Genomic DNA, 14238 nt, shown 5'->3' with positions numbered 1-14238 from the left:
ACGTCCCATCCAGTATAGGAACGGGGAAGTGGGGGCAGGGATTCGCCGCTCGGGGACTGGCTGGGTGTCGGTCGGCGGGTGGTGAGCAATTGCACTGCGCATCATTTGTACATTCCAATCCTTTCATTATTGCTGTTGTCATTTTATTAGTGTTATCATTATCATTATTAGTTTCTTCTTTTCTGTTCTATTAAACCGTTCTTATCTCAACCCACGGGTTTTGCTTCTTTTCCCGATTTTCTCCCCCATCCCACTGGGTGGGGGGGAGTGAGTGAGCGGCTGCGTGGTGTTTAGTTGCTGGCTGGGGTTAAACCACGACACGTTACCTTTTAACCAAGGGTTACTGCAACTTAATCACTCTCCTGACACATTCGCAGTGCTCAGGAGTTAGAGGTAAGCTGTGGCTCTCTAAAAGTCACTCCAGCTGTCTTAGTTACAAGGGGTTGATCCATTTGCCCCAGACACAGGTGTCTAGTGCCATGCTGGAAAACTGCAGATGTCCTGCCCAGCCTCCTGGTGCAGCATCAAAAGAATGGCAAGTCTCCTGTGGTCTCCACTTCTTTTCTGTCAGGCTCATGCAGATGTCTGAGCCATCACAAGGCACATGAAACAGCAGAAAAGTGATTATGTTGAGTCTCTCAAAACTCACCTTAGATGAAGGAGACTGAGTCGGAGAGGACTGCACCGTTGTCCCAAGTGCAACGAGTGTAAGCATCGTGTCCATTTTGCACTAGGAAGTAGTTAAGCAACTGCCTCTGCAATTTTTGGAGAGGAATATTTCTCACTGCTTGTTGTAGATACCCTGTATTAGAGGAAATATGGAAATGGAGGATCATCAGGAAGTAGGCTGGCAGGATAACAGTTTGCCATCTCTGGGCTTCAGCACAACATGGGGAATGAGGCTGCAAGGGGTCACAGAAGATGTGTCTCGTTCTCATCTGGCGTAGTCATTCTGCTGACAGAGGTACCTCAAACCATGGGCTCAGAATGAGCAAACTTCATGCCTGAGCTGTAAGAGTTGGGAACCCAGCTCTTCACTCTCTGCCGGGGCTGGAGCAGCACGTCTGTGGAGCTGGGGATGTGGTGCTTTTCTGGTGCTCGCTACTGACTGCCAGGAAGGGTTTACAAGTCAGGGAACTGTTCCAGGCGTGGGCATCCCTGAGGAATGCACAATGGCAGGTGCAGTCTGCCAGTACCATTGGAGAGTGGGCTGCATTCAGGACTGGGGGGACGGGAACCCCCCTGGAATTGTTTCCATGGAAATGCATTGCGGCGCTTCTGCACTGGCTGGAAGTGGCTGAATCAGAAAATAGGAGGAGGCTGATGAGCACAAAACAAGCTGCAAAAGCACATATTGCTGGGTAAGCCAGCAGAAAAAAGCCCTAGTAAATAGGAAAAAAAAAAAAAGGGTGGGTTTCATAGGACACTCAGACAGCACCTCCTTGGAGTCAGTGAATTAAAGCTATTTGCGATAAAAAATTGTCTTTTCATATTCTTTGAAGGATGTGTGTTAGAGCGGCTGGGTTAAACTGCCACTGCAGCTTAAAACAGTACAGTGTTCAAGTAGGAGAGTCTGTCTTTTGTGTAGTTATTCCTCTAGTTATAGGTACAGCTTTCAGGACAATATTTGGTATTCAATGTAGAGCACCATGAAACAAATGCATCACATGAGCTCTCAGAGCAATTTTTCTCTCTCTCATGTAGCATTTACCGTATGTTTGGCTTGTTGGCAATTTAATCAGTCTGAATAATCTTGTTTTGTGACAAACCTCCTAAATCACAAAGGAGTGATGCAGTTTGTATGGGTGAAATGTGCTCCACAGAGATATTTCAAGTTGAAGAATAAAAATGAGAATTAGACAATACAGAACTCATTGAAAGCCAGTTTTCCAGCTGCTCTAATTTCCCACAATTTAATTTGTGTGCCGTCAAAAGCAACTTGGAGGCTTCCAGCAAGATGATAGAACTATGGGTGAGGCTAAACAGAGGGTCTAAAATGTGCTGAATGCATTGCAGTCCCATGCTGTAAAAACATCTCCTAGGACCAAATACAGGCAGCATAATATCCTAGTAAATTGGACCATTAAATAAACTGCGAAGTCATAAAGCTGTAGCATTACCCTGAAATTAAAGCATTGTCACCTTTGAATTATGGAACAATTTAACAAGCATTTAGGAAATCTGCTTTTCAAGGATGAATTTAACTATTCCAGGTTATACAGTAAAAGATGTGGCTGCACTCTCCTACTGGGTTTTGAATGACTTTCAGCTTGTGTGTGGTTTGAAATTTTACCAAGCTGAGAAAGTAATAAAATAATAAAGTGGAATAATGGAAGGTAAAAATAAACAGTGACCTTTGCCTGGAGAACAGCTTTTTCATTCTCATTGCAAATTCACAAGTGCAGGGAGAGCTCATTAAATTGAGTAAACAGGAAAAAAACATACAGTATGGACAGACGTAAAAAGATAATGATAACTTATTTGTTGACATAAAGCAAAAGAGAGCCTTATCTGCCTAGTTTAACAGTTTCCAGATATGGAAATGGCTAAAAGGAGCTAGTGGCACTCAGCTTGGTTTGCATCTATGATTACAGTGTCACTGCCTAAAAATATAATGAAAACAAAACAAAAAAGAATAAAGATTTTCTTTTTTTTAAACAATCCTTGTATTGTGAAATAGGAAAAGTATTTGAAGCCCCATTTTCAAAAGCCATAGGCATAATCTATGCAGAGGTATGCCTCTGCAAAGGTATATACAAGTCATGGAGCTAAGTTGCAGACAGCTGTTGCACTGCTTTCTAGTTGTAGTGATCTGTGTGCATGTCCAGAATGCAGCTATGTTTCTTACATAGGTCCTGAAACATGCCTGAATTGCAAGCTCCCAAATTGTTGTCAGTAGGCTTCAGAGTACACACCAGTTGAGCTGTAAGTATAATGATTGACTTCGACCTCATTCTGAGGCAGGCAGCTGTATTCTGGGAGCAGCCCTAGCTAAACTTGTGCATGTGAATTTGAGAAAATAGTATCATCTTTTTCTAAATGCTGCCAGGTTTGAGGTATAGAAAATGGTGCTTGAATAAAGCCCAAGAGTTGATCTGAATGATGAGGGTCTTCAGAAGAAAGGTTGGGATTATTTTTGTGTGGTTTTCTGATCTACAGAAGCAGGTGCGCATAGTCTTGCTGTTGTCTTGGAATGGTTCAAGAATTTACTGCCCTCCAGCCCCTAGTTATTTCTCCCTCAGTCAGCTGAGATGCAGGAGGGAGCGGTGTCAGCTCTCCCACTCTGTCCAAAGCAAACTAAAGTTTAAATAATTTTTAGGCTCATTTGCTGCATGTAAACAGAGGGGTGGCCTTTTGAAAGAAGGAACTTGCTCTGTTTTTTACTGTGATGTGAATGTAATCTCCCTCTTCTTCTAACAGGTTGTGTGTGACTTTGTGCATGTTACCCAGCCCCTCTATGCCTCATGTCCTTCTTTCTAAAATGGAAGTACTTATTCTTTCCCTGGCAAGTGGGAAGAACTGTGGCTGAGATGGTTGAATACATCTCTCCTCCTCCTCTAACACTGTTGTCACCAGGTCTTTTGTCTTGCATCTGCGTTGTGTTAGGCTGCCCTTCTAATCTGAAGACTTCCTTTCAGACTCTAAGTTTTTAAAGCCTCTTTCATTGCCTTTTTTTTTTTTTTGTGGTTAAAAATACAAAAAGTAGCAGATGTGTTTCTCTTTGCTCTTTCTACACCAACTGTGCATAGGGAAAAGAAACAAACTTTTGAATGGTGGTAGCTTTTGCTGTCGCAGAGGTATGCTTGCTCGTGGCTGTGACTTTCCTTTCACTAGATCAGTGAGCCAAACGTATATATTTTTTGAGAAGCTGTACTGATGGTTACCTTTACTTCAAAGATGGAGCATAAGAGGGAATCTTTGAAGTAACCAGCAAAACACAGATCTGATCTGTAAAAGTAATAAGTGTAACAGATCAGGCATGTGTAGATTAGGAAATGTCTGAAATGTAACTCTGGAATTCTTCCCTTCCTCTATTACTTTTTTTTAACTCTCTGTTCTAATGTACTTGGTAAATCACAGTTACTTTGGGCACAGAAAGAAACTTGATTTGTTTTTCCTTTCCCTTTGCAAACTAGAGGATGGAAAATCTGTGGTTAGCTTCTTATTTCTAAAAGGTCCTGTGAAGAAAAGCAGTTCTTGAATGTCAAAGTTCAGATCTCAGAGGGACAGCTGAGTGCAGCTGTATTGATAACATAAGCATTGAAAATTAACGGACATTCACAGAGGAAAATAAGAGAAAGACCTGTTGCATTGTCTGTCCAATGCACTTGTTAATGAGAGCTTGTCACTAACAGTATGTTTGCTGATGTCTTGTCCAACCTTATTTCAAACATGTCAATTAATTACATTTCCAACACTTCTTGGGAAGACTCTTTTATGCTATACTACTGTTAAAAAGTTTTTCCTAGTAATCCTTCATTGCTTCTAAATTACCAGATCTTGATGGGTTTGGCTTTTCAGGTACCCACACAGCACCTTTCCTGTTGTACAAGTACACAGCCCAAAAAGCACAGTAGTGTTAACCACTCTGAAACTCTAGCGTTAGGCTGTTGTACTTCCTGAGCAGCACTGTAGCCACTATTATGAGCATTGATTTTATTGCAATTTCTCAAAATTATGTTAATAACTCTCAGTGGGGAGGAGCTTATGACTGCCCATCTGGAATTTCAGCAACCAGTTCATTCCATCATCTCTTGGTTTTACAACTCGCTTACAGTATCAGCAACTTGATGTTTGTCTTTTTAGTAGATTTTTCAGTGAAGGCAGGGGTTAAACTACCAACTTCAGTGACAGGAAAGTTAGCTCATCCTCAACTGCTTCTGAAAAATCCACTCTACTCATGTCAATCCTTGAGACAACAAAAGAAAAAACAGAGAGACTCTGGCTGATAAGAATCACTACTTTCCAATGTACAAGATGTGTGTTATGAAGTCATTGAATTATATTGCGTTGGAAGCAATATATGCGCAGAGAACATCACAATTAGAAGCAATTAGCTTAGCAGGGAGGCTGTTTCCTGGCTGGTTCTGGTGAGATAGCAATGGGCAAGATAACAAGGACAGCCTTAACAGCCAATCTGCTGAGCTGACCCAGAGTAAAAGGCAAACTCTTTAATGAGGATTCAGAGGACTGAGCCCTGCATGTGCTCCATGATGTTATTAAGAGTCACATCCAGTAAATTCCCCCTTTATCAAAGACCCTGCTTGCCTAGGGAGGATACAAGATACTGACAGAGCAAAAATTTAAGGAAGTAAATTTTAATCATTTGATGAGAGGAGGATTTCAATCTCACTTGCAGAAACCTATGGACGGTTACAGATGAAGGAGCAAGATCTAGACAAGAGTTTTCTGTTTTGTTATTCATGCTTCAACAGGGCAACCCTGGATAACGCTGAACCAGATCGTTTCTAAACTGATCTTAAAAACTGTGCATTTAAGTATTCAGACAGTTTTACCATATTACCTGGTCTGAGTTCTTGCGGAACATGAACCTTCCAGTTACTCCCCAATACACTGGCATAATAAACCCAGTAGCTTTGTGGCCACTGCAGTGCATTACAGTTGTAGTATTTTTCGTTGAGCTACAAATATCCCACAAATTACTTCAACAGAACTCTAATAGGCATATAAAAATCCTAAATGGACTATCTGTGCAAAGACACTCAGATGATTTAATGGATTGTCATTATGGAGGCATTCAGATGACAGGCAAGTAACAACAACCATCTGGAGACTATTTAAAGAGGTCTGTTCCAAGACCTGGCTGCAAGTTATGGAGAAATTACTCTCCCAGTAATGTATGGCATTAACTGTAAGGACAGTTTATGCTCAGCAAACCATACATGCACTCACAACACTCTCATAATTTCTGTGATGGTAGACAGAAAGAGTTTGTTCATAGATCTGTAATTCTGTGGTTCTTATTGAGTTCAGGCTGCTGCTTGTGGATCCCTTGAGTTGGAGCTCAAAGAAACACTGCTGCAATGTGTGATACCCAAAGTTAAGTTAAAATCAGAAGAAATATTACAAATGTATTGCTTGTAAAACTTGCCCCAGTGGTTTTAATCACAGTCAACACTGTGGCATAATACCCTATACAGTCCTTATCACGCCAACCCCAATGCCACTCATGAGCTGGGTTGTTACGGGGCAGGTTGTGCTTAAGCTTAGATTCTGCTTTCTGTTGCCTACGAAATCCCTTGGTCTGCCAGTAAATGCAATGAAAAAGATGAGAATGGGCTCCCCAGCATGGGAAATCATCAACATTTACACTTAACTACAGATGCCGAGTCATATGTTGTTCTGTATGAACATCCAAGCAGGGCGTCACTCAACTTATATATAGAAAAATCTGAGAACTGAGTAAAATGAGTGATCTGAATTCTAACTGGTTAGTAAGAACATATTCTCAGTTTTAGCTTTCTGGCAAAAGTTTGTGGTTAGTTTATGCAAGCTCATCAACCACAGTTCTCCGCTACCATTTGTTGTTATAACAGCATGGGCTGTGCTCAGGTACAGCTATGCTTGCAAAAGATGAGTGTTACCCCCATGAGCCATATTATTATGTCTTTTCTCTCAGGGACAAAGCCACCTGAAAGAGATCTCATTTTCTTCAGATACCTGGCAATAAAAGGTGCTGAAGATCTCCCGTGGTTCCCAGGAAGCTTGTAGTTTCTCTCTTGCTCAGCAGACTCTGTAGTGTTTGCTTGAGCTGGTTGAGGGAGAAATATCTCTGCGGGCTACACTGACCTGTAATAGGTCTTCATCACAGAGTGACCATTTTGGAGCCCAGGGTCCTGCTGATGCTCTCTCCAATGCAGTAAAGTGTTAGATTTCAATTGTTTTCTTGTTCCCTGCTTGTTGCAAGTTTTTTTGCTGTTAACTTCCCGTTCAATCCTTTTTCATTTAACAGAAGATAAGATCTGGACTGCAGTGCAGCACAACAACACAGGGCTAACCAGAGTCCAAGGAGCTGATCCGGAGAAGCCATACACCATGTCCTTTAACTACAACAGCAGTGCGGAGCAGCTTGAAGCCATGATAAACAGTGCAGAGTACTGCGAACAGGAGGCAGCCTACCACTGCAAAAAGTCACGTCTCCTGAATACCCCGAGTAAGTGCCATGATCCCAGATCTTCCCTTGTTAACTATTATTGATTATACAACAGATACAGGATGCAGTGTGACTGAGGAGAGAAAAAAAAACAACATAGTAGCAATACAGAATAGAGTGAAAAACCTTTTACCTTTGTATTGGGTTTGTGTAGCAAGGTTTTGGTAGTGGGCAGGGGCTACAGGGTTGCTTTTGTGAGAAGCTGCTAGAAGCTTCCTCCATGTCTGATAGAGCCAATGCCAGCCGGCTCCAAGACAGACCCGCTGCTGGCCAAGGCCGAACCCATCAGTGACGGTGGTAGTGCCTCTGGGAAAACAGATTTAAAAAGGGGAAAAAAAAAACCCAAACTGCACAATTGCAGCTAGAGAGAGGAGTGAGAAAATGAGAGAAACAACCCTGCAGACCCCCAGGTCAGTGAAAAAGGAGGGGGAGGAGATGCTCCAGGTGCTGGAGCAAAGATTCCCCTGCAGCCCGTGGGGAAGACCATGGTGAGGCAGGCTGTCCCCCTGCAGCCCAGGAAGGTCTGCGGTGGAGCAGATATCCACCTGCAGAGGAACCCATACTGGAGCAGTTTTGCTGGCAGGACTTGTGACCCCGCGGGGGTCCCACACTGGAGCAGTCTGTGCCTGAAGGACTGCATGCCGTGGAAGGGACTCATGCTGGAGCAGTTTGTCAAGAACTGCAGCCCGTGGGAAGGATTCATGTTGGAGAAGTTTGTGGAGAACTGTCTCCTGTGGGAGGGACCCCACGCTGGAGCAGGGGAAGAGTGTGAGGAGTCCTGCCCCTGAGGAGGAAGGAGCGGCAGAGACAACGTGTGACAAATTGACTGCAAACCCCATTCCTCATCCCCCAGAACCGCTTGGGAGGACGAGGTAGAGAATTTGGGAGTAAAGTTAAGCCTGGGATGAAGGGAGGGGTGGGGGGAAAGTGTTTTAAGATTTAGGTTTTATTTCTCATTATCTTACTCTGATAATAAATTAAACTAATTTCCCCAAGTTGAGTCTGTTTTGCCTATGACGGTAATTGGTGAGTGATCTCTCCCTGTCCTTATCTCAACCCACAAACCTTTGATTATATTTTCTCTCCCCTGTCCAGCTGAGAAGGGAAGTGATAGAATGGCTTTGGTGGGCACCTGGTGTCCACCCAGGGTCAACCCACCACAACCTTCTTGGATACTACATGCAGTGCCTGTCCTCTGATGCGAGAGGGTCAGAGCTCTGCAGGGGTTTCTACCCTGTAAGTTCATACGTACAAAGTTTCTGAAAGCTTCTACAATGGAAAGTACTCCTTAGAAACCAGAAAAGCTGTATTTAGCTGATGGTAAGTGGATGCTTATTCATTTACAGTTTTTAACTGTATATTAAAGATAGAAAGCATCCAGATTGCTCCAGACTCATGATGTTTCTGGAGAGGAGGAGTGTACCCTCTTCGGAGTCCCACAGCCCTGAATATGACGTTTAAGTTGCTTGGTAGTACAGTTTCTGGGCCAAAACTAATTTTCCCCTTGTGATAGAAGGAATAAGTTTTTTTGCGCTGACTTAATGTAGCAACAACAAGAAAGCAGAGGGTCTGATCGGTTTATGGCTCTCTGCGGTACCAAATTTCCAGTGGCCACTCAGAATGGCTGCCTTCTACTTTACTCCCTCTTGGGGCTGGGATTTTACATTTGCTTGTCCGGAGAGATAAAAGACATTAAGGGCAGGCTTCTGAATGTCTTCAAAGTCTCATCTGGTTACTTGTAATGTCTGTACGGTCCTGGTGATTCTTTGATTATTAGCAACTCTTAAATTTGTTAGTAGGTTAGAAGAAATCCCATGGAAAGCCTTAAGGGGAGCTTGCAATGGGAGCTCCTATTGTATTAAAAATACATTGCCTAATGAGATGTATCAAAAACCTGCCTGGTTCCAGCAAAGTTACTATAACAGTGAATGTTTATATGTCCAGTAATCAGATGCCTTACAGTCAGTTTATTTTTAAAACCTGTGAATTATGTCTTTTATTATCATCAGAATTTACCAGCCAAGAACTGCTTGTGTTGCTAATCATTTTTTAAAGAATGAAATGTTAATATCAGCATCCAGGGTAGAGCACAAAGGGAAAACAAGATGAAAGCATAACCGCTCTTAAAGAGGTGGAACTAATGTCTTACAAATACTTCCAGTGTTGCTGGCTTCTGTATCCCACACCACACCTGACATGGTATAAAGATATAATCACAGAGTCATTTTTTCCAAAATATTTTTTTAAGGATGAAGGCCACAATATTAGGGCAGGTCTGCATGTGTTTAATTTTACACATTTCTGTGAGGTACTTGGTCATGCGTACACAGAAAGGTACACTATGAGTTCATTTTGAGATACCTCTGGTATGTAGTACCTCTTTAAAACTAGGGACACTTCTTAAGGATCCAAACACTTTTCTCCTTTAAAAAAAAAAAAAAAAGTAGTGATAATCTTGTAAATTGACAGTATATAAATATCTTGCTTCAGGGCTAAAGCTATCTACCAACTGGCAGACTGGCTAAGATGATTCTGACCGGCAGCTCCTTCTCCACTTGTCCAGGACCAAAGTTGTGACTCTGACTCCTCAAGGGAGAGGACACAGGGATGGTGTCCAGCAGCCCAGCTTGCGCTCTTGCAGCTGCTGCAGTGCCGCTGTGGTCCTGACAGTTGACCACACAAGAATTGCACATAACTCTTTAGTACAGGTCCAGCTAATAAATTAGAAAAAAAATTAGTCCGGTGCTGTGCATGTGGCAGACACCATCATTTTTTCCTCTTTTTTCTTACTTTTGTATGCTTTTTAATTACACTTCCAATTTTTCATCCTGAACTTCCTCAATAGCCTAAGGCTGTAAGTTTGGCAAGATGTGGAACATGCCTAAAAATAAATAGTTTGAGTCCTTGAAATGACAAGATATGGGTAACAATTTGTTCTTAGCTGAATATTCAGTGTTTTTAAATGATGGAAAGGCATTTTTTTCCCCAAAGCCTTAAATAGCTCTATGAATTGATATTCATTTTGAGGTGAACTGCTGCTATATTATAGAATAGCCTAGAGACCCAGTAGTGCTGAACACTGTAGGTGTCTTGAAGAGTTCTAAGATCTAAAGAATTTCCATTCCAAAACTTAAAGATGAGCTACAAGTGTGAATAACCCTACGGTGTTTTGCCAGACTCGCTGCAGAAGGGTCTCGCCTGTGTTGTTTATGCCCAGAAGCTACCGGAGGGAGTTTGATTTGGGGCCAGAGCTACAGAACAAAAATCAAAATTCTTGGGTTTTGTTTCTTGATTCAGCCTAGGCTTTCGGATGCCTGAAGCACTACATTATCTCTGTATTGCCAGGGCATCATAATGTGTGATTATGGTTAATGAACCATACTTCAGATCTTCTTTCAGAAGTCAGTATACAATGCACATGTATTGATGACAATGCTGCATTCATAGGCCAGCAGGAAACATTACATGACCTAATCCAGCCTACTGAATATCAACACTCACCTGTGGACTGAGCCTCGTGGTGAATGCTTGATTGAAGGGCATCTCCCGGAGATATATCTGATCTTGACAGAGATAAGAAAGTTCCCCTTCCTACAAGGCATCTTATCCATTTCTGAGCTTCCTCTTGTTTTGGGCTTTGTTCTTCTTTTTCCAAGGAGATGGAATGCATGATTAGGATATCTCAGCTGGTAGCACCAAAACCCCAAATCCTTGTCTTCAGGATCTAAACATTATCATGTTTCATAGAGAAGCAATAAAAAGATTTCTCTTTCCTTTTGCACTCATAGCGTTACTCTCCAGCAAAGATGCATGTTGTTACACAGCAATTTTGGCTTTCACAGCTTTGACATGGGAGGAAAAAAGAAAAAAAATCATGTGCCTGGGCAAAGGGACAAGCATGGCACTCTGGGTCGCCTCAGAGAGAAATCAAGGGAGACTCCTGGCTTGCATAAAATTGTTCTAGTTTATATCAAGGAATTTGTCTTTCCTCTCTTCCTGCTACCTCTTGTCCTGAAGACACAGGCACATCCCCAGTGGGTGTGATTCAGCGTAGTCTCCCCATTGAGTTACTTGGCTTTACATCTGCAATGTGTCAGACATGCAATCTGGCAGTTGGCAAAGGAGTTTACTCATCTCCACCTCCCGCTGTCTGGAACAGCCTTATCAGTTCTCACTGTCATACTACGGCTTAGCTGCAAGCATGTCTTTGAAAACTAAAATTAAATTGCCCTGAACTGCATTTTTGTACATCTCTGCCATCAGATAAATTTTCAGGAGGTTTGCGAACATCAGAATAGATGTCTGTTCATCAAAGGAATAGCTGGCTTTCTCATGATGCTAGCAAATGAAACTTATAATTTATGACCAGTAATTGCAAGTCTCTTGTGAGTTCTCCATGCCTGTTGGAGAGACACTCACACAACTGGAGCAAATGTGACAATTGCCATTAATTAGGAAAGTCATCCACACTCTTAGTAAAAGATTGCAGACTTTACCACAGCCTCATCCTTAGAAGCACAGACCAAGACAAGCTAGCAGGGGAGGAGGGAGGTGGGCAGAAACCTTGGGCTACCTCTCAATGTGCTGTCTGTATTCTGGGAATCTGAAAAGAAATTTAGGCCCCTGGGGCTCTGATTTCCTTACTTTGTGAAGCATCTCAGGTAATACCTAGGAAAAGGGGATGTGTACAAGAATAGGTGCATGTATGCACATGCACGTTTAATTAAACTGTTAACATACAAGATGTTTGAAGGTATGAAAACACTTTATCAACTGAACAAACCCTCAGCTCTGAATTTGCTCAGTTTTCTAGGAACAGTGGGTGTACTTAAAGGCTTAACATTTGGGAAGCTGCATCACATCCACCATATCAAGGACTTAACACAGTGACGGCTGTATCGGTGGCAGGATAGCTTGCTTTGCAATACTTGGCTGACAGTCTGTCAAGTTCATAGCACATTTGTGTAGGCAGGGACTGAGAGAAGATCAGTCCTAGAGCAAAATCAAGGAAATAAGAATGTATTTAGGTGGTGTTTTTTTCCTGCTATCTTCCTTATTTTTCTCTTTCCAGTAGAATTCCCACACCATGTCACCTCAAGCTTTGATTTCAAACATCTATCTTAAACTATGCACCTCTTCCCTGAACTTTCTGCCTGTCCCTTTTAAGATCTGTCAAGTCCCAGTATTATATGACTTGCACCCAACCTTCCACCTCCTTTTCTCCCCTCTGCCTCCCAGCTAGACCTGTATCTCTGTGCTGAACTGCACCATGTGCTGTCTCCAGCTCTGTGACCCCTTATGCCAGACAGCTGTTTGCCCTCACCTGTGAACTACTGTATCTGCATTTTGTACCCTCTGTTATTGGAGGGAAAGATGTAGTGCTACATCACAGCAGGGAGCGTGTCCTAATTTCTGCGTTGAGACTTTAGTTTAGACTTAATTCTGCTGCTGAGACAGTTGAGTGGTGTTTTATCTATACCCTGTATGTTGCTAGAATTCTTTGGCTGTGCAGGCTCCCTCTTTAGTTCCAGATGAGATCTCCAGTGATGTCAGAGCATAAGATGCTAAGAAATGTCCTGCAGGGTCCTGCCTTCAATAGTGGGTGCTGGAGAGATGCAGCTTAGGGTGAGTACACAAGTCTGGATGTCTTCAGCACATCCCTCAATACGTTCCCATCACCCACAGTTGCTCTATTAAGAGCATTAGAGTTTATGCCATTGCCAATCCCTTTTAGTATCCATTACGGATCTGGTGTTCATAAATTTGTCTAATCACTTTTTGAACTTTATTATATTGTCTGCCTCTGCAGCCTCCTAGGAAAGCAAGTTCCAGGAGTTGCCTACTTGCTGTGTACAGAACTACTTTTTTTTTTTTACTGTGTTTTAAACTAATGTTTTACTCAGTGCACCGAGTTCTGGTATCGCAGGATGCTGTGAATCACAGTTCTGCACTTATCTAGTACTTTTACAGTCCTTTTAGTTGCCCTTCTTGCACCTTCACTAGCTAGTATTTTTTTCACCAGAAGTGACCCATAGTGTTTGAGGTGTGGCTTGCCCCAAAGTTTCATATAATGGGGACACCACTTTTTAGAGCGGTCTAAATCTTTATGGAGAAACGAGTGTGAAACCTTGGTTCTGATGAAGTTTTTTACATAGATGTACCATGAGGTGATATAAAATGACCCATAACAAGCAGTCATTTACTATTGGGGTTTTGCTCACTATTGTTTTATGCCTTTCAAATATAATTTCCATTTTATCATACCAGGTACTTTAAATTTTTATTGCGTTACCAGGAGACTATTTGTCATTGCACAAAATAACTTGAAATTGTTATTGCATTACCAGGAGACTATTTGTCATTGCACAAAATAACATAGAACAGGGCAGTCTGCCCGCAAAAAGTGGTTCATATTAAAGGGAGTGGTGGATAGGTGGCAGGTGTAGGTTGTATGTTGTAATTATTCTTGGGTAATTAAGATCCCTTTCTTGAGAATGATTGACTTGCCATATGTGTTTTCCACCACCATACCTTGTCTCTCCCCTCCAAAGTGGCAGTGCTGACAGCTTCTCACAAGCACAATTTTAGATAACTTATGCTATATTTAGGCACTTTTGAACAGAGTTCACCATACCGATGCAACATGCCCCCTTATTTGTAGGGAGAGATTTACAGGACATTTTTAAAGATGCTGTATTGTTAGTAGTGTGCAGCTGATTAAAATGCAGATGGTCTAAGCAGAATAAAAAACCTGCTGCATGGGGGAGGTAACCTGGCACCTAGAATGCACGCACCTGTGAGTAATGGAAATACAATTATCCCAATTTCTGACCCTTTGCTTCCCTCGCCATATATGATCCCTCCTGACTGGCAGTGAGATAAAGTGTGCTATAGCTGCCAAAGAAGGAATGGCAGCTGCTTGCATTACTTCTCCTCTAGTCTCGTTGTGCTTCTCTGACATTGCAATGCAGCCAGAAGGCCAAACAATAGGAAAGACATAGGGAGAAATTCTTGCTCAGTCATACACTGGGTGGCTTCTAACCCAGTGGGAGGAAAACATACTC

General features: G+C 42.3%; 1 protein-coding gene across 3 annotated transcripts in view; it reads left to right on the top strand.

Annotated features, from left to right (window-relative positions):
- The window catches only part of CNTNAP5 (contactin associated protein family member 5), a 316013-nt gene that overhangs the window by 210270 nt on the left and 91505 nt on the right, over nucleotides 1-14238 (top strand). For all 3 annotated transcript variants that reach the window (XM_052792720.1, XM_052792721.1, XM_052792719.1), the window contains exon 13: nucleotides 6974-7174. In XM_052792720.1, the coding sequence (XP_052648680.1) occupies nucleotides 6974-7174 (201 nt within the window). The remainder of the gene's footprint in view (nucleotides 1-6973; nucleotides 7175-14238) is intronic.

This window comes from Harpia harpyja, chromosome 7 (genome assembly GCF_026419915.1).
Source record: "Harpia harpyja isolate bHarHar1 chromosome 7, bHarHar1 primary haplotype, whole genome shotgun sequence".
NCBI lineage: Eukaryota > Metazoa > Chordata > Aves > Accipitriformes > Accipitridae > Harpia > Harpia harpyja.
This window is presented reverse-complemented; position numbering and strand designations above follow the sequence as displayed.